The sequence below is a fragment of the Leuresthes tenuis genome, unplaced genomic scaffold, assembly GCF_036924035.1.
Source record: "Leuresthes tenuis unplaced genomic scaffold, fLeuTen1.0.hap1 SCAF_4, whole genome shotgun sequence".
Taxonomy (NCBI): domain Eukaryota; kingdom Metazoa; phylum Chordata; class Actinopteri; order Atheriniformes; family Atherinopsidae; genus Leuresthes; species Leuresthes tenuis.
In genome coordinates this window covers 12801968-12822311 of record NW_027325358.1, presented here as the reverse complement: position 1 = coordinate 12822311, position 20344 = coordinate 12801968, and the positions used below count along the sequence as shown (strand labels likewise).

General features: G+C 37.0%; 1 protein-coding gene across 1 annotated transcript in view; it reads left to right on the top strand.

The window, feature by feature from the left end:
- Positions 1-20344, top strand: part of LOC140305675 (voltage-dependent T-type calcium channel subunit alpha-1I-like) — a 119164-nt gene that overhangs the window by 12596 nt on the left and 86224 nt on the right. Inside the window, exon 3 of the mRNA XM_072384632.1 lies at positions 11825-11922. Coding sequence (XP_072240733.1) covers positions 11825-11922 — 98 coding nt within the window. The remainder of the gene's footprint in view (positions 1-11824; positions 11923-20344) is intronic.

The following is a 20344-nucleotide window of genomic DNA, read 5'->3' as shown; positions in this document are numbered from 1 at the left end:
TTACATCCAATGAGTGACACTGATCCTAATATGTTGGAGCGTCTCACTGTTGTATTTGCCTGCAGCAGGGTGGATGCCAAGCGTTTGAGAGAGTGGGAAAATAAAGGACTAGGATACAAAATAAGGTATTAGAGTTATTGGAAGGAGTCTGACCTGTCTTCTGTGTTTATTGTTGTTTGGTTTTTAGAAACGTTGCTGAATATGAAACCACACTTACAGCACACAAGATGGCCTGTTTTATTATGTGATTCAGGATTCAAAGGTCATCATTATGCCACAAGTAATCGTCTAAAGCATTTCAAGATGTAGTCTCCTCTAATCTATTATAAAAGCATAAAGGTATACAGTACAAGAATGAATAATGTTATTGAAAATTTGAAATAGGAAACTTTCCTTCAGTGTGGTGGTTAGATATCAGAAGGTGGAGCTGGCTGGGGCTGGAATTGATGAGGTCTTTTACTATTTTAAAGGTAATTTTTGAGGCTTAATATTGACTTTCACATATATAAATCTGGAGGATTTCTTTTTCAGTCTTTCCTGATCAGTATAGCTACAAAGCAGTCCATTCTCACTCTGACAGTGTCGTGAAATTTGCCTCAAATAAATGAAACCCCAACGAATGGCACTATCTGGTCAAATCTGAAAATATGTTGGCATATCAAGACTAAGGCTCATGGTTTTCTTCCTATTCTGGATCAATTGTGAGTATCTTTCTTATACTTAAAATTCTGAAATTTTAACTCATATTTTTCTGTGACTCCTAGGCATCATTGCACATGTAAGGATAGGATTATTTTATATTTGTTACAGACGGAGGTGGAGGCCAGCTATGGCATATGAGGCCATGACTCATGTTACTGTTGAAACTGAAACAGCCAACTCGTACTTTAAAAACACTGAAATGTGAAATCTTGTTATTTTACAGTCATAATACTTTCTCACTGATTCTATTGTGTTGTTTCACAGTAACTCACTGTCACTGTAACGTAATCAGATGAATATTGTAAGGAAACTTCTACATATGTTACTCAGAAATGCAATGTGGCAGAATCAGCAGACATGGAAAATTTGAAAATACTCAAGTAAAGTACTTGTTCCACAGTTTTACATGTCAGTGCAGAACTAAGGAGTTTGGACCAATCAACTTCCACAGGTTAATTTATGCTCCAGATTGCAGCTTCATAGTACTGCTTCATAGAGACAGCAGCAACCTGCAGTCTAGTTTGTTGCTGAATTGATATATATACTATATATATTTTTTTTTTTTGTCAATTTTAGCTTGAAAGCATTTGTTGCTCATATTTTTCTACTTTCTCTGCTATTTGTGTTAACTAAAATCGAAATCGTTCCTTTTGTGTTCCACATGCAACGTCTCCCAGTGTTTGTGTGTCTGTGAGGTAATACATGTGCAAGCTGTGTCTTTAAAGGTGTGCATACCGTTTTATAAGTCTGTCTTTGGGGATCGTTTCAGAGAGGCTATCCGTTAGTGCAGGCTAAGCTTTGCTTCAACTCTCTCAGGATGCATTCAGTCTCCTCGCTCATTCACTCTCCCCTGACATACTCTGTCTCTGACACTCAGCTGAGAGAGAAGGTAAGAATATGCTTTGTGTTCAGTGCATCGGTAAATTATAAGAGCATCCTTGCTGAGAAAGGAAGGAACATCAAAGGGTAATCTCACGGCTCATAATTTTACACATTTTACTATGTAAGTGCATTTTTATCGAAGATAATGTAAGAATCACAACCAGGAATTATTATTTTGTTCAGACTGTGTCTCACTTCAATTCTACTTTTGCACTGACGATTACCCATGAAAGCTACATCACCACGGTTCAGAGAGCAATCCCAGTCAGCTACAGATGTTGGTTGCATGGTTGGCTCCTGATGGGCAAAGATGCACAGAAGTTCAACTTCGTAGAGTTTGAAAACAGTGGCAAATGCTCTGTTCCACAAATAATTTTATTCCCTCCCGAATGGAAAGGTATTCTTTTGGCCTTTGGTTTGGAGATATAGCATCGCTGAAGTCTTTTATGCACTGGAGAACCGCTGATTTAGTTTTTGCTCTGTTCTCAGTCAGAAGGGCTTCAGGCAAGGAAACATTGCCATGAACGTATGGAAACAAATGAGAAATAAAAACATAGTGGCAATTCTTTTTTTTTCATGCATTTAAAATTACAAGTGGTCCACTTTTATATGGTGTTTTATAACCTTGTCTAGATTCTACTAGGTGCATTACAATATGTTTCTCAGTCACAAGTTCCCACAAACTCTTATACAGAGTTTGTTATACATTTAGGCACTTATATTTTTATTTTCTTTCTTTCTCGACAATCACAGACTGATGAGCTTACTGTGGGCAATTGGGGGCAATGCCTTTATTTATGGTAATGGTCTTAAAGCAGGCCACCAACAACCTGCCTGTGACAATAGCATTTCCACAGTCGTTTCTGATGCTTACGAAGGCCTTGATCGGAGCTTCAACACGGCCGCAACTTATGCCATAGTAGCTGTTTTATTTATCCAATGCTTCGTGTAGAGTGTCTTACATAAGTGTTACAATATCCCCATTGTATTCTATTCAGCAGTGCATCTTCATTTGGTCATGTGGTAGAATCATTTAGCACACGTTCACTTCCATCTCGCTAAAAACCTTTGCGGTTAAGCCGCTCTAACTTTCAATGGATGAAAACTTCAGTATTCCGACACACCATCAGACACGAACCATGCCCTGGACGAAGACAGGAGTGTGTTCTGCTATATGTGAGAACGACTCCTTCTGAAACTGACACAGTGCTGATCAGATGAGTGCAGACAGCTGTAATTTGTAATGTTTCACTCATTGGAGACAAAAAACACCCTGTTACAGCAGAATAGAATAGACACCCGTTTTCTTCCAGAGCTCGGGGCATTTCTAACAGTGAACAGGGATATCATGTGACCAGAACGTGTTGCTGCCTGCTGAGTGTTTATTGTTCCAGTGTTTACTATTACTGGTACTTCACATATGACCAAACTTGCATATGCACAACTGAGTGCACCTTTTTGTTTACTGTGATAAGCGCTCAGCTCACCTTCCTTTTTGTTGCGATGGACACTATCAGATTTATGGTACAAAGTCTCTCTGGGACTCACAGCAAGTTGAATCACATTCTCAATGATACAGTATCATGTGGGCAGACTTTGGAAGAATACATATTGCCAGCTGCAGATAGATTTTTGTCCGGAACTTCAAACCCTGGGCTGCATCCATCTGTTGGCTTTAAGACCGGGTTAGCCCACAGGGCCCCAATGTTAAAAATGTAGCTTGTGTCTTGACCAAAGGCACTTTAACTTTTGTAGGTGCTTGGGACTGAACCACTGATTATCCAATTTAAAGAGGACTCCTCTAAAACACAAAATTGTCAAGATAATTATTAGTATTTATATCACCTTAGAACTGTCAAAACAGGGATCCAGAACTGTGGCTGCTTCAACTTAAGTACACTGTGTTGTTTGCTTTACTGCCTTCCAGCAATTTATTTGCTGTTCAAAATAAGAGCGTACTGAAACAGTAATTAAAAAGATTCTCTCAGTGGTGTGTATTGTATGTCATATTTTTTGGTTCCAACTTGTGTCTGAACAAATTGCACCTTGTTTTTCATCTTTCCATCTGTTCACACAACTTTCAACGCTACCTGAATGCAGCATTGTACATGCACTTAAAGTGCACCTGCGTAGTATAAATGTCTGTATTTGAAGCATATGCTTGAAGATTACATGTTAACAGTCTCACCCATACTTTGTGAGCTGTCAAACCTTTTATCGATGAGGGGCACAGATGGGAGGCCATAACTGATCCTGACTGGCAGTCTGGGGATTAGAACTTTTATGAAGCTGGGATTTCTTGCGAGACTCCTGTATTAAACACCTGCAAGTGCACCTCATAAACTGTCAAGTCACTGCACACTGAACTCGGTGGTGATAAGACTTTGGTATCACATTGTAAAAGCATCAAAGATGGCCCCTTACTGACTCACAGTAAAGGATTTTGTTATCTTTAAGTCACTGATGAAACATGAATAGTTGTTTTAAACTTCATAGAATAATTTGACTGCTTCCGTCTATCTCTGAAAATTGAACCAGTTGAACAGTGGATAAGAGTTCTCTCTATTGAAGAATAGGGAGAAGATATCATGCAAATGTAAACATAGTTTTATTTAGGAAAAGTGTTGATTCAAGTCCTATGTACAGAATACAGTATTTAGAATGAAGACATAATCAACACCTTTGGATAACTTATATTTGTTTGATTGTTGTTATATTGTAAACACAAGCTACACCAAATGAGTTTTCATGACAAGCATCACACCTCAAAATATTTCATTCTGTGTGATCAATAGATATCAATATGTGTCTCTCATATGGTAAATAATACCTATATTTCTTCACCTACATTACAATAAACCCAAAACTACAGAGAAGTAAAATAAATAAGTGTCTTCAGCAAGATGAATCCCTGTGACAGGTGATTTTGCCCACACTGATTCCTGATCTTAACATCACAGAGTCAGCCTGGAGTTACAGGAAGCTGAAGAAGCAGCCATAATCCACAGAAGACTTGATGATTGCCAAGATACCTGCTTTAACCTGTCTGCCAAGAACCTTACAAAAACTGAGTAACTCGGAGATTTGAAGCAGTTTAAAGACACAGAGTGATCTCACCAAATCTTTATTTAGTTTCAGTTTATTTTTATTAGCACAATTTGCTTTAAGTTGAACAAGAGGTAAAACTATACGTCAGATTCATTTTGGAATTAGGCGGATTTCTTCAATGCCTGGATTCAACAGCGTCACACTCCGAACTGATTTTTGAAAACAAGCTCGTACTGCAAAAAGTTTTACAATAAGAGAGAGAACAACGTGTGATCGGACTGCCCATGGTGGCACATCATTAAAACCTGGCCTGGCTGTGGCAGAAAAGCGTATTTTTTAATTCACCCTCTGAAGTTAACCATAACTTTCCGTTTTCACTTTGACCTTCAGATTTAATATGACTAAAATCTCCCACCATGGAAATCAAAATCAAACTAAATCAAATAGCCAGATTTGTCATCAGCATTTATGGACTAAGGTAGCTATCAATATAACAGAGATGAATTACTCTGATTAATCATTTGTATCTGATGTTTAGTCAATGCAAAGTATTTAACTGTGAAAATGCAAAACTAGGGGTTAGTGTTGCGTCATTTGCTTGTTGTTTTGTCATTATTTTTCCTACATCAGCTCTACTCTGAAGTGATTTTATTTTATTTATTGTATATTTTTGTGTATTTGTTATGTGAATGCTTTCACAGTTACGCTGTGTTTGCTATATCCAGACACTGTGCCTTAATTAGTGCAACTGGAAGATGATTCGTGATCTTATTGGGTTAATAACCCTCAATACTTTATGAAACAAAGCATAGAGTAAATGGAGCATGGGAATCAGTGTAAGACTGATGTAACAGATTAGTGTGTATTTGTAGTTGATCGTCCCATTTGCTACTATTGAATAAGGATTATCTGCATGTGATATCTTGAACATGTGTTTATCTTTTGCATTTTTTTGTCAGTCCTTGACTCCTGTCATTTCTCTCCTGTCTGTACAATAGGGGGTTTCCTTAGCTGCACGGAAGAAAAGCGTTTACATGTCATTTTCTATTGAGAAATAACTTCCTTGCTGTTTGCCACAAAAGCAATATTGAGCCAATAAAAGCTAAGTCATGTATAAGTCATTACCAGTAATGACTTATTCTAGTTAAATGATTTTTTATGAAAATGTTAAAGATTACAGGCTGTCCTGGAAAAAGATTATATAACTTACATAATTTAAATGCCCTTGGGTGTTATTTGCTTATTTTTATGCTGGATACATTTTGACTGAGCTGCGTGTGGAGAGATATACAGCCTGGGTCAGGATGTCAGTAAAGACTCAAAGTCTGTATTTAAAATACATACTGTACTATGCAAAGGAGTTAGGAGTAGCACCTCAGAGAATTGACAAGTTTTACTGTATGTGGATTTAAGTTGTCTCAGTAGCTTTTGTCTCTTCATTTGAACCCAGGCTGACTCATTGACATTTAAATTAAAGGAGTGTGGGGGCTACATCATATTTTGCAAATTTAAAATTTTTTTTCCTTTTAAATATTGTTCTTTACAGCTAAATACATCAATTTTACACTTAATGCACTTTGACAAACCTGATACTGGTTTCTTCAGTCAACTGTCTAACTGCATTTTATAAAAGCTGCTTGTGTGTATCTTACTTAATAACAATGTTATCAAGTCAGAGGCTTGGATTTGATGTGTGAAGAAACTAATTGCAGGAATATGGGATCGGACACATAAGAAGAGCAACAGCTGGCTCTTATCTTTGACATGATGCCATTTTCTGTGCATGTAACATGCAGCCATCAACATGCTTATGAGGATCCGTAACCAACTGGTTGGTGTAACAGAAGCTCATTAGATCTCCAACACCACATGACACATAGTTTGAATGTTAGAATAGAACATAATATGCACAGAGGGGGAAGAAACTCAAAGTGCAAAACAGATTGACACAATATGAAGAAAAGTATGGAGATTTAATTTCAGTGATACAGACAGATGAGACAGCAGAGGGAGTTTGTCGGGTATAAAGTTAGAAGTGAGGATAGAATACAAGGCCAGGATGGAAAAAGTAAAGAGAGAGTAGAGGGAATTACAGCTTTTGTCAGTGATTGTGTGTCTGTTTTGTGCTCACAAATCTTTGTGCATGTGTGTACCTCTCTATCTATTCTGACTTGCTAACCACTTCTGGGACAGAAAGTGTACTGCATCCATTAATCTCATTTTAATAATTGATGCCATCTTCTCCAGAAGGAGTTTAGTCTGGACTGCAGGCATAAAATGAGACATTTAGTGTTCTGTGGTAATTGCCATATTAGTTTATTCTTCTCTATTTGGCCAGTGGAATGGCTCAAATGTACTAATACTATTTAGTTGTAATATTGTGCAAGCCAAGGCCATCTACTGTCTGTATCACCAATTAGATAGCTTTCTGCTAATGTATGTCAGACTTCATGAGAACAGAAACATTTCCTGTGAATGCTAGGGAACTATAATATGTTATATCTGCATATTTCAAGTAGTTGCTGCTAATAAACAACTAGCTTCAAAGGTTTTACTCTTAATTTAACAATTAATCTTGTCATCAATCACATGCAGGACGAGCTAGATGTGAGGCATGAAGTGTTAGATGGCAGTTTTAACTCAATGTTTTCCCAGAATATCAGCCATTCTGTTTATTGATGGTGTAAGAATTATTATAGTAAGTAGTTTAACCTGCAAACCACACTTACAAGTCTATCCCCACTGAGCATCCAATGTGGCCCCAGACTTGTAATTGTAGCTACACTTTATTTTAACTACTGATTTTCACATTCCCTCAGGTTTTTAATTCCGCTCGTTCTTACAAATGTGTGCACAACACTAATTTTGGCATATTCAGAAGACTATAACTCATATAGAAAATATAGTGGAAAGGGATATCTTTCTCTCAGAAAATGCTTAAAAGCAGCGGCAGTTTATCAAAGCAGTTTGATTTATATTTAACAGTTATAAGTAATTGCACAAAATATAGGAACAGAGAACTAAAAACGCACATTAAAATGTAAGAAATAACTGGAAATAATAATTTTAAAAAAGCATCATACTAACTAAAGCATATTATATCCATCACTCTGTAATGATGGAATGCATTTTATGACACCAAGTGATGTCAAGATGACTTTTGAAGTTCATTGTACCTCGGTAGAATAATTATCACTGTTGGGGGCTCCATGTCCATTTAATTAAAAATGAGAGTGCTGTGAAGAGAGGTGCCACACAGACACGCACCCTTATGTCAACGTTTTCACTGTTTTCATCAGGCTTGTCACACCTACAGGTACTCGACAAAAATGTTTTGTGTTTTTTTTTCTAGTTTGAATTTAAAACATCCTAAATGTGAGAATATCCTCATCAAAAACTGATCATGGGCATTTGCAAGTACTGGCAGTTCTAATTTATCACAGTTAGCTGACCTGTGAAGCTACTCCTAAAGAAATGTTCATTTGAGATAAACAAAAACGAAAGAAATTCTACTTTACAATATGAAATTTTTCCTTAAACTAATAAGAATGATTTTTTAAAAAAATGCTCTCCTGCATTTCAACACCTGCTTCCAGGGACAACCCTCCATGGGGGCAGCCCTTGAGGAAATCTGTCATGCTGTTCCATTCTGATGGCACCTTTGATAATTTTTCATCATGCCAGCTAGTGACAGTGTTTGAATGTTTGAGGCGGAGGGGGGTTGAAGTAAACTGCAGAGACGCAGCAGTTCCCTGAGGAGAAGACAGGCACAAGAGACTAAAAACCCCAAATAAAAGGGACGACATTTGGAGACATGAGACATTTTACAGAAAATAAATAAATAAAAAGATAAAAATCCACATTCTCCCATCTATGGCTGCTTGGAAACAGAAAGTAATCTGGTTACTCCATTAAAATATTCATGAAGCTGTTTAGTCTGCCATCTGTCCTAACTCAAACTCAGACACTAAATTTAGTTTGACTTGTGTGTTTGTGTAAAGGTATATGTGTGTGTCTGAGATAAAGGGCCAGTTTGTGTGTATTGTTTACGTGTATGTAGGTTAAAAGCTTACATAACTTTGTACGTCAGTATCAAGTAAGTGTATTTTAGTGTGCAAATCACAAATTGGGATCTACCCTCTGCCTACTGGTTTGACACAGCTTTGTAAGTTTTCATAGAGCGTCGTCTCTGCTCTACGTGTGTGCTTGCATGTATGTGTGAAACTGGCAGAAATCTGCTCATTGTGTGAGAAACTAGGATGTATCTGGGTAATGATTTTGTGAGGTGTTACGGCCCCTGTGTGTATAATGGCCCGGGATATTACATGTATGTGTGTATATCATTTTGTGCGCATGCATGATTGTTTGTCTCTGTGTGTGCATTTTGCTTGGGAGTAATCTTATGTGTTTGTGTGGCCAAAACGATATGTCTTATCTAAAATTACCCCAAAAAGTGCTGAAAAATGACAGAATCCCATTATGTCTCCCACCTCACAAACACACAGAAGTGCACACACGAATAGATGGTACTTGTAGAAAATTTCCAGTACAGTTATATTTACTTTCTGTCTGTACTTTCATCTTACACACACACACCCCACCCCCACCCCCAGCATAATGTCATGACCTCACACACATGCTCAGTGTCTGTTTTGTTTTTTTCTTTCCTCTTGGAAGTAGAGGATGTGCTCACTCACTGTGCAGAGCACACCTTAGTTTCCACACACTGTGCCCCATTGTGCACTCTGACCTAACTTTTGGTCACTGTGTTTTATTAGTGCATTTTTGTTTGATTTGTGGGAGTGATATAGCAAAGTGAGGGCTCAGCTGCCTCCTGTCACTGGCAAGGTTAACGTAATTCTCTGCCATCACGAAGCGATTCATATTTCATGGTTCACTCAGTTAGACCCATGCTTTGAAGATGCTTCTAAGTAGAGATTTGGCTGGGCTGCTGTTTGTTTGTCAGACAGCTGAACATGAAATAAACTGCCTGATTCACAAGCTTCACTTTTTGCTCCATTTAAAAGTCCTGTTTAGCTGAAGCTCTGAACTTACAATCTGTTTACACGGAAACGTGTGTGAATATGCATATTATTTATTTGCTGTTCACCCAGCCTAAAAAGTTGATTAACATATTTGTTATTGCTGTTAGATATGTTTGGCTCTATGTTTTTCTTGTTTTAAATCTTCTTGAACAAACCAGCTCAAGTAAACTAATGTAAGCTTCAACGAGGCCAGGAAGATGCAGTTATTGTTCATGAATTGTACTTTAATCTCTTCAAACCTATTGCCAGTGGAACTGTGTTTGAGTACTGCTTTAACACAGACTAATTGAACTTATAGCTAAAATACCAGTCACAGAAAGTACCAGCACAGGTGACAGGCCAGTTTTTATTGATAGTGGTATTGTGCCTGCAAAGTGGTGAAAATGACCCTTTCCTCCCAGAAGTCATGTTCTCTATCACTGCGAGTCAGAGCTGGACAATAACCCATGATTACTTTGAAGTCATCTTACCTGAATGATGCTGATTGTACTGTATATTCCCTTTTTCAATACACATAGGTTGGTCTTGGGGAGTCTTTGGTCATGTTTTTTTTTCCAGTTTCATTTTCCAGATTTTTAAATGTAAGAACCCTTCTTCTTCCCACCTTAGACATTTCATTGAATTTGCTTCTGACTGCTTGTACTTTTAGAATCCTTCTACAACTTCTCGGGTCACATCCTTACTGTATAAGTAACTTTATCGTGTTTTTAAACTTTGAAGCCCCACAAGATTCCATTTCAAACTGTGAGACACTTTCTAAAACACCAGAATTACGAATGTCTGTTTCTGTCCATTTGATTGTTATTTTACAGCTGTTTTTCTGAAAAGACTCCTCTCCAAGTTTGGAGGTCGAGAAGTCGAGAGCTTGAATAACTTGGAAAAAATCAGCGGGTGGGCTCTTCTCACAGAAATGAGCTTGTTATCGTGAAGTGCTGGATTATCTTTGGAGGAGTCTAATATCTGTGTCAAAAGTCTGAAACTTGGCTCATTTTCCTGTACTTTTCTTTTGCACAGCAGTGCAACCCCCACCTCAACCCCCCTTTCTTAGTATGACAACAGCATTTCTCTGTTCAGCCAGGTATATTCTTAGTGCTCATTTCTCTCTATGGCTCTATGTTCCTAAAGTCATAATTAGTTCCAACACTTGACAAAAGCCTCAGGCTCTCTCTGGCTACCTCTCTCAATCTGGCTTTATTGCCTTCATTATATTGCACTTACTCAGCTTCTACTCAGGTAGGCTTCTGATCTCGCCCTTGTCTCAAGCTTTTTTCATCTCCTGTCATCTTCTTTTTCTTTCTTTCTGTTTATAGCTGTCCTCTTCCTTGCTCTCTTAACTCCAGTGATCTTGCTTTCTGCTGTTCTTATGGCAAAATAAATAAAAATGTTTTCAATGTCATGATTTGATCAAAAATAGGTGAAATTTCAAAATGCTTTCTCTTTGCCTTCCCTCTCTCCCTCTCTTTTTCTGTTATTACATACCTAGTTTTTCTTACTTGTGTACTTCTACCACCTCCAATCTTTGGCCCTTCACAGGACTCTGCTTTCATCTCAGATGACTGCACATTCAATCTTAGGCCTCACATGCTTGTACCTGCAAACCAACAGGATACACTTTGATGCTGTCATAGCATGTGTTAAAAGCCAGCACAGTCAGTTTCCAGGAACCCAGGAGGTTTTCTGCACTTATTCTCTTATGGATTGACACCTGCCGTAACACTGTCAAATAAAACTACACACCTGCATGCATTGATATTCATTTTCGGCCATAAACTAATTAAAGTTTAAAGATATACAGGCAGAGTTGCTTCACATACACAATTAAGATAATTTTACAGAGCATTCCTCTGACCCATTGTGAAAGCATTTCATTATAAATTACACATATTCCAGCTCATTATTCATATCAAGCTCAGCACAGCAGGATCCCAGCTGTGTGAGTGGGTGTGAATATCTGTCTAGGCTTTCAATAGGAACAAATTTGGAGGGAGGAGCACAATAGATTAACTGATTGTGCAAGTTGATTAAATTACTGAGATGATCACATAAGTTAAAGTGTATATTTTGTAATTGATTTTAATTCTCTTTAATAAAACGTGCAGTAAGTATTTGTGTTGTTAATGCTTTTGTTTGTGCTGTGTGTTTTTCAGGATGGTTGAGTACTCTCTGGACCTGCAGAACATCAACTTCACAGCTATCAGAACAGTGAGGGTGCTGCGACCTCTCAAAGCAATTAACAGGGTGCCAAGTAAGTCACAAACCCCCTCCATCAGACTGGGTTTAGAATACGAGTAGTATATATTATTTTAATATAAATAAAATAACAATATAGAACATATAGAATTTATTTATATTATTTATTATTTTTCATTTTTATTTGACAGAGGAAAAAAAACTGTCTAAACTTTAATCTTGTAATGCCATTTATGGCACTCATTCAGGACCATGGACAGCTGCCCACAGATTACTCATTGAGCTGGAAATACACCAGCTGTGAACGTTTTTATACTTGCTATACTTGCTGCTTTTATTTGACCTTGAGTTAATTGGAGTTGTGATTATTTTAATGACATTAGTGCCATACTTATTAAGGTTTATCAAATACCCTTAGCTAACTAAACCCAACCATATATTCCCCATATCAGAGGCACATTATCTTTAAAGTGAAGAAGAAAGGCAGCTTCAAAGTGAAAAAAATATGCGAAACAGTCAATGGCCACGGTACACACACCTGAATATACATTAAAACTTAAAAGTATTTTGCGTTTTCAAGCTGAACTAAAATAGACTGAGAGGGATTCACTGACCTGTAATTTTGATTACAATCCCAAAACCAACTGTTAAACAGATAAATGTGGAGCACTGACTAAAAAGGTCTAAGAGATTTTTTTTTCTGTGAGTTGTTTTCTAAATGTCCTCGTCTGGTGTGTCGAAAAGGTGTTTTTTTTTCTTTTTTTCTTTTCAAGTTTGTGAAATCATGTTTCAAACTTTTGATATTCCCTGGGTGTATAATGATCTTTGAGCCAGGTTTTCACATCTCTTGGCATACAAGGTGTAAATGTAACAGAACCCATGGTCAGAATAGACACAATACAACATATCATCAGATTAAAAACAAAACTAACAAACAAAAAAAGACATTTGAGGTTGACTTTTTGTCGGCTGAATTAAGTGCGGGGTAAATCAGTTTTCTAATTAAATCCCATGGATAACAAAACAATTGCTAGTGTTGTTTTGCTTTTTACCAAAATATTTTTTTCCTGTTTTTTTTTTTCTTTTGTAAAATAGTAAATCTCAATGTAACTATTCTGATCCTAGATTAATATGTCATTAGTAAACTGAGATACTTCAGAAATATCTTAAGACAAGATGACAAATATGTTTGAAGTACATGTGAGACCCATAAAACCCATGTAGACTTCCATCCACCCATCCAACCATTTACTATACCCGCTTTATCCAATTCAGGCTGGCAAGGAACTGAAGCCCATCCCAGCGAGAAGCAGGGTACACCCTGAACAGGTTCCTAGTCCGTCACAGGGTCATCACAGAGACAAATGTGACAAACAACAATGCAAACTCACTAACAGAATCACAGAATCACCTATTAACTCTTACAGGATTTTGATTTTACAGTGATTTTCTTGTTACCAAACTGTATAAAAATATTTTGTATTGTATGTATGTATTTAAAAAAAAAAAAAAAGATAAAAAACAATCAGATAAATTTACTTTCCACATTATTATGATGCACATTCACATCTGATATAGAATAGAACACTAAATGAAAAGGAAGAGGTTATTGTGTACTATGACTCATTTGGCATCTGATTTAGACGTTCACCCAAAATCTTGATAAGACTTCAACTCAGATGTCAGTCAAAGGATGCTCAAAAATGTATGAACAAATAAGGTGCTCAATATAAAAGGAAAAATGATAGGGAAATGATAAAACCTTCCTTAGAATCATTTTGGCTTTAAATTGTTGATCATCAGTGGTTGAAGTGTTTTACTGGCTTGACAACTGTAAGGCCATTCAAACAACCTTGATTTCTTACTGAAATATAGTAAGAGTCATTAGACTTGGGTCAGCTGGGTCAGAATGAGATTTGAAAAAACACCTTTAAAAAAAAACAAAAAAAACTTTAACCCAAGCTGATCATTATAACAAAGAACCACAACAAATTTGTGCTTGAATTTGTACAAGCACAACAAAGTCTACACGCAATTAAGTCAAAGAAAGATAACACTGCCTCTTTAATCAGAATGTGACATGCTTGGAAAACTTTAGAATATGGTTGTGTTACATTTTACAAAGATAAAACGCACAACCAGAAACAGCCCTATACTGTGTTGTGTGAGTGTTTATAGCTCCATTGTGCTGACAGATGCCTGTCTGTATTATTTGTGAACACAACAAATGTTGCAGTACTGACAGTGTGCCACGGCATTATTCATTCTGAAGGAAATGGGATACATGAAAACAGCCCCACTTCCACAAAGCAGACGGCCAAATGCAGCCCAACTGCTCTGCAGTGTTTTTTTTTTGTTTGCTTGTTTTTTTTTTTTTTGGCTGTAATTATGTCATTTTGACTGTGTACCTGTTGTCTTTCTGAGCTAGCCTGGTGGTTTATATGAGCACTTTGGTCTGTTAGGATAGTCACTGTCATGCTATCTAAAACAGAGATGGACAGTGCCACAAAACAAACTAGAAAAAGCTGTTACTGCGATAAAGCAGTGAGAATGCTGATGAAGTTGAAAAGGGATAGCTGACAATGCTAAAAAAGTGGAAAATCTTTCAGTTGCTGAAAATCCAGTTGCCGAAGTCTTGGTTTGAATTTGAAATAAGAATAGTGGAATGATTTAAACCTAATGGAAGTACAGAAAATTTGATGAAAGGGCTAAAAAAAATTTAGAAGTTTTTTTCATAATTTTTAAACCGTTATATTTCAATATTGGATTAATATTTGAAAAAGCTGCACCAATTGGTAGTAGTTTATAGTTAATAGTTTAAAAAGTGTAAAAGTTAGGGTTAAACACCAAAAGTCATATCTTAAATCTCCCGAAGGAGCTGAGCGGTTTGATACCAAAATTGTAGAAATTGTTGAAAGATTGCAGGAGTAGTTAGGTTGAAAAGAGGAGAAAGAGTTGAAATGTTTCCGTTTTTTTTAAACCGTTATATTTCAATATTGGTTATATATTTGAATATATTTGAAAAAGCTGCACCAATTGATAACAGCTGAATGTCTTGTGACCAGTTTAAAGTTTGAATGGTGTCTAGCTGAAATTCTGCAGAAGTTTTTGAAGAGTCGAAAGCACTTTGCATTCATTTGAATGAGGAAAAAAGTTGAACAGTTTAAAAGTTTAAAAGTTTATGAACACCAAAAGTCATAGCATAAATCTCCTGAAGGAGCTGAGTGGTTTGATACCAAAATTGTAGAAATTGTTGAAAGATTGCAGAAGTAGTTTGCGGACAAAAAACTTACGGAATAATAATAATAAAGAGAAACAGGAAAACAATAACGAGAATGCTTTCCAGCATTCTTAGAATGCAATCAAACAGAAACCCCCAACATATTTCATCTCTCTTAAGCCACTATATGATTTTTTGTTACTGGTAAATTATTTCATCCCGTATGAGGAAACAAACTCTTTTTGAATTCCCTAAAAAAGAATTTTGTGCAAAGCTGTTCTAATTAAGAAATAATAATTTTGGTGCAAAATTTTTGAGCAACCACAACATCTTTGAAATGATTAGCATGTGTTTTAAGCTCTCCAGCCCTGTTATAGCGACCCTAGAACTACTGCTTAGTCTCTACCCTTTTTGATGGGAACGATCAGAGCTTCCAGCTAGTTGCTTTTTCGTTGATGTGTCTAAATTGCGCTTAGCAGGCAATCATTTTAAGGGGCTACGAGTACTCTCTAAGCTGGATATGCTGCCACTTGAAGTTAATGTTGTTTTGCTTCCTTGATAATTGTCGCTGTATACCTCCCACTGCTCATGAATCTTCCACATAAAAAGGAATATATTTTTTGCTTTCTGAAAGCAGGTGTAGTAGATTTGGTGATGGAGAAATGCATGCTGATGCCTATATGTGGTACTGAACATAAATGATTCTTTTTTGTCTCTTTGTCCCTCGTTTTTGTATATTTCCATCATCTCTTAATAATCTATTCGAGACGAAAGGATAGTAGACGTTTTTGAATATCCTTTTATTTTCTTTTTATCTTATTTCCCTGTGATCTCTCATGTCTCTCGTCCTCACCCTTTATCTGTCTCCATATCCCTTTTGTTTTTGATTAATTTCATGCTTTGCACTGTTCAGTCAGGGTCAGTGTCTAATGATGACTTTTTCCCCCCGTCTACTCTTCTTTCTGCTTTCTTCACCTTTTTTTCTTCCATATTCTCTGCATCTGTTCACCTCATTTATCTCTTCCTCTCTCCACAAGCTGAGTCTGAAATCGTTCTTGCACCTCTCTTGGGAGTAATTTGTTCCACTGGGAAAAACAGACTACACTCATGATCTCCTCCTTTGAATTCTGAATTCTGAAGTCCGGGAGGAAGTGCTGATCAGCAGGGAGAGCAAGATCACAACCAGACAGTCTCATCTGGCGTTAATGCATGTTCTCACTTCTTGGTCCACGACGTGATGGTAATGTGAGGGTTTAGATTCTGAAAGCTGTTTTCAAAGCTTTTCATTATTCCAGTCCTTATGTTTACTCTTGAATCACAATAAGGAATGAATGAAAAAGATAAAAGAAGAAATGAAAAGAGAGGAATAGGGTGAAAGAGCATTCAATATAAAAGTAATAATAACGTAATGACTAGAACATGTAGAAAATAGACTGTACAATTCATCTTTGTACCCCTACTACCTCGTCTTTCTAGGTTCCTACTTTCCTACAATGCTGCTTTAATGAGCTCAGATATAGTACAAGCTGGCTGGTGTTCTAGTACGGCGTATCACCCATAACCTGTAAAATCCTTTTGCAGTGTCTCTTTTATCTCTGACTTTGATCATTGTATGATCTCAAACTATCTAACTTTGCAGACCTTTGAAATCCACAAAAGGACAAAAACGCAAAAAATTCTAATTGGTAATACAGATAGAGAAGGTTGCCCAACCTTTGCAAAACAATAGTCAAAATGTTTCACAAAACACATGGTTGTTGTTCCAGCCCTTAACAATCTCTTGCCAAAGTTCAGCCTGAAAATGTCTGTAACATCAATTGTCTCAATTCTGGGGGGTGCTTACAAACAATCCTGGAATGCCAGTATGGTTGCCTGATCAAAGAACAAATTATTCTACCAGACAGAGCATTTCTACACTGTCTTCAGTTTTATCTACCAGAACAGGCTCTCTTTTATTTCAGCTAACATGTATGTCTGTATCATAGCTGTACGGCCATGTGGTTTAGCCTTATTTCATTTTAACTCGTATCACTGTTAAAGCTCCCTTTGTGTTTGCATTTCCTTGAGATGCAACACCTAGAGGATAGTAACACAGTCAATATTATCTTGAGTCTAAACCATGTTTAGTGCTGTGATCTGGCAGTTCTGATTTATTTAATTACTGGGTTATTTTCATTGGATTTGTTTATCTGTTGTAGATGTGATGAAAAAATGTTCGAAACAATAGCTATGAAGGAGACGATAGGGTGCTTCCTTTGTGGTTTGAATAGCATAATTTCACTCAGGACACAGCATTTGGGTGAGTGAAAGTTAAAAAGAAAAAGAAGAAGAGGAGAATGGGGGAAAAAAGACAAAATAGATAAATGAAGCAGGGGAGATGGGATTATCTAACTCTATAAAGGATGGGTGAAGATGAATGAGAGGAAGAAGAGGAGGATGAGAAGAGAGATTCTGGGAAACTCACATGAGAAGGCGATTATGATGATAGATAGAGCCAGGGAAGTGCAAGAGATGTGGAGAGCCATTGAATGGATAGAGATAAAAGGAGGAAGGACAGTATGCGAAGAAGTGGAGTTAGGAGGATGAAGAAGATATAGAAGATAAAGAAGTGATTACATATCACAAAAGATAAGAAGCAATGCAGCCACTGCTATCTTTTTTATTTATTAATTTCAAATGGACATATAAGCATTTGTGTCCCAACACGTATTTAAACACACACAAATGTGAGCACTTTGGAGACACTTTTGGAGACTATTTGGTCGACTTTTGATGCATGTGAATGGGGCAGTGCATCCCTTTGTGATATATAGTAAGATAGTGAATCGTGTGTGCCTTGTTCAGCTTTCATGCTTGAAACAGGAGGTTTTTTTCTGATGAATTCAGAAAAATTCTTTGAATTCTTTATTCTTTTGTTTTTTTCATGTTTTTTAAGCTATGCTGATAGCATTGGTATATGCAGGCATTTGATTTAGCCTGAGCTGTCTGGGTCTCAACCCCAACACACATGCTTTCTTATCTATTTGCATATATTTAACAATATATAGTTTGACATTTTACACAGGCAAAGCAGCATTATCCTAAGGGCACCATTGTACTAAATAGTCACTTCTGATACTGCATTGCTTGTTTTAACTACAACCTGAAGCATTTATATTGCATTTTAGATGGTGTTATCTTCACAGCTGCATAACTGATAACTCATACCCTTTGCCAGAAAATAAAAATAAAATCTGTCTTGTCAGAGTAGGAGAGGCAGAACTGTCCCAATAAGTTAAGATATTGTATGGGAACAAGCAGAAGCAAAGCCAGTGGCATGTCAAAATGTCTTCTAAAAAATCCATGTAAACTTTAACCAAAACTTTTGGATGGGAATGGATAAAATATTGAATTTCCTAATGATCCATTATCAGTACCTCATATCAGCATTTATCTGTATCTCTCTTGAAGTAGAAATCAATAACTCACTTAAGCTTTATTAAGTATTAACAAGACAATTATCAATATAAATATTAAAGTGTTGGGTTATTTTGTAAGGTAACAGCCAGTGACCTCTGGATAAAAAGGTTGGTATTTTAACAAACACTGTTTATATTACAGCAGCACTCTCTTCCAAAAGCCAGTTATTTCACTCCTCTTTATTTGTTGAATGAATAAAGAAGCAATTCCCTCCTTTATTAAAGACAATTTACCACAGGGCTCATCTCAGGGGTAATTTAATCTTCGTGCTGTGGGAGATACACCATCACAGTCATAGAGTGGTTTCACTCATGCAAACCCACACACATAGAGATGAACCGATCCACTTTTTTTGGGTTGCAATACAATTCTGATACATGAATTTTTATATCTGTTGATGCCGTTATAGTCCAATGCCAGGGTTATTTTACATGAACTATGGGATATGGGGACATTACCTTGTTTTAGTTGTAAGAGGATAGCATATACAGGCATTAAACCATCATATAAGAATAGAAAAACAAGATAATAGAATCAGACATATAAAAAAGTATTAACAATGATATTACTACAAAGTCAACACTATAACATGAAAAGAAGAATTATATTTGATTGAAATAATTTTTTTTTATGGCATTGTTTGTGGTGTTAGTGGTATTGTGTAAGGTTACATGAGGCTTTAGTGAAACCTACTGTTTGCTATACCATAGCAATACTCACCAGTATTTATAGCTGTATTCATATTTAAATCAGATGATCACATTAGGAGCAACGGAATGATCCTCTTTCACATCCCTGTCAGCTGCAGAGCTTCTCTTTCCTCTCTGCCACTGTGAACAGATAGATATCTTGTCAGCTACCACATCAACTTTAATTAGATCCTCCAAAATTAGGAGCAAACGCCACACTGTGATCATGACGTTACAGTAATACAAACTGCAGAGGAGCTACTTCTCTGTGCAGGCAGTGGGGGTGGGGGCAGTGTGGCAGACTGCATAAGGAAAAACACGAGTTTGTTCAGAATGTTTCCAGACAGTTTTAACCAGCTCTGTATTTAATGGTCTGAAATGCTGTTAAATCCAGTGAGAATCTTGGACAGTTGGTAACAGTGTTATTCATTGAGCGTCTTGTGTGAGTATGAAGGCCCTGGGTTGCCAGTTTGGAAAGACAGTACAGTCTGTGTGTATTTGCTGGATTTTAGATAAAAACCTACCCAGGTTCACAATGACACGCTTACATTTGCCTGTACTGTATGTCTAAACTGTAGCACTTTTAGAGACACAATAACTACTTGGTAAATAAATTATTTTATTAATGGATAAGTAATGAGCTAGTTCTACCACAGCATTTTGGCTGTGAGCTTAATTTTCCACTATGACCTTCTGTAGTTTGTAACGCCATCAGACTATGAAGGGTCTTGGTCCATGTGTGGATCTGGACATGAATCACTGACATAAGTCCAATATTCAATCTGTGAATGACATCAATATTGGAGCCTGATGCTGAATTTTGATCGGTTTGGGTACAAGTCTGCCCACTTTTATGTACCATCAAATGCACACACTCCACCTCCAACTTAGCTCCAAAGCTGAAGCTGCAAAATCTTGCAAACATGCACCTGTAGGCACAGAATGACGAAGTGACTGCACACACTCTCAGCTGAGGATGTGTGTAGTGAGTCAGTTAATGGTGCTAATGGAAATTTTCCACGTCTGGCTCCCACTGGTCACAGCTTAAAGGCTTGGGTCTGTTTTCTGCATTACCTAAAGCCCCTTTGGGAGGCAGTGTATTAGCAGCC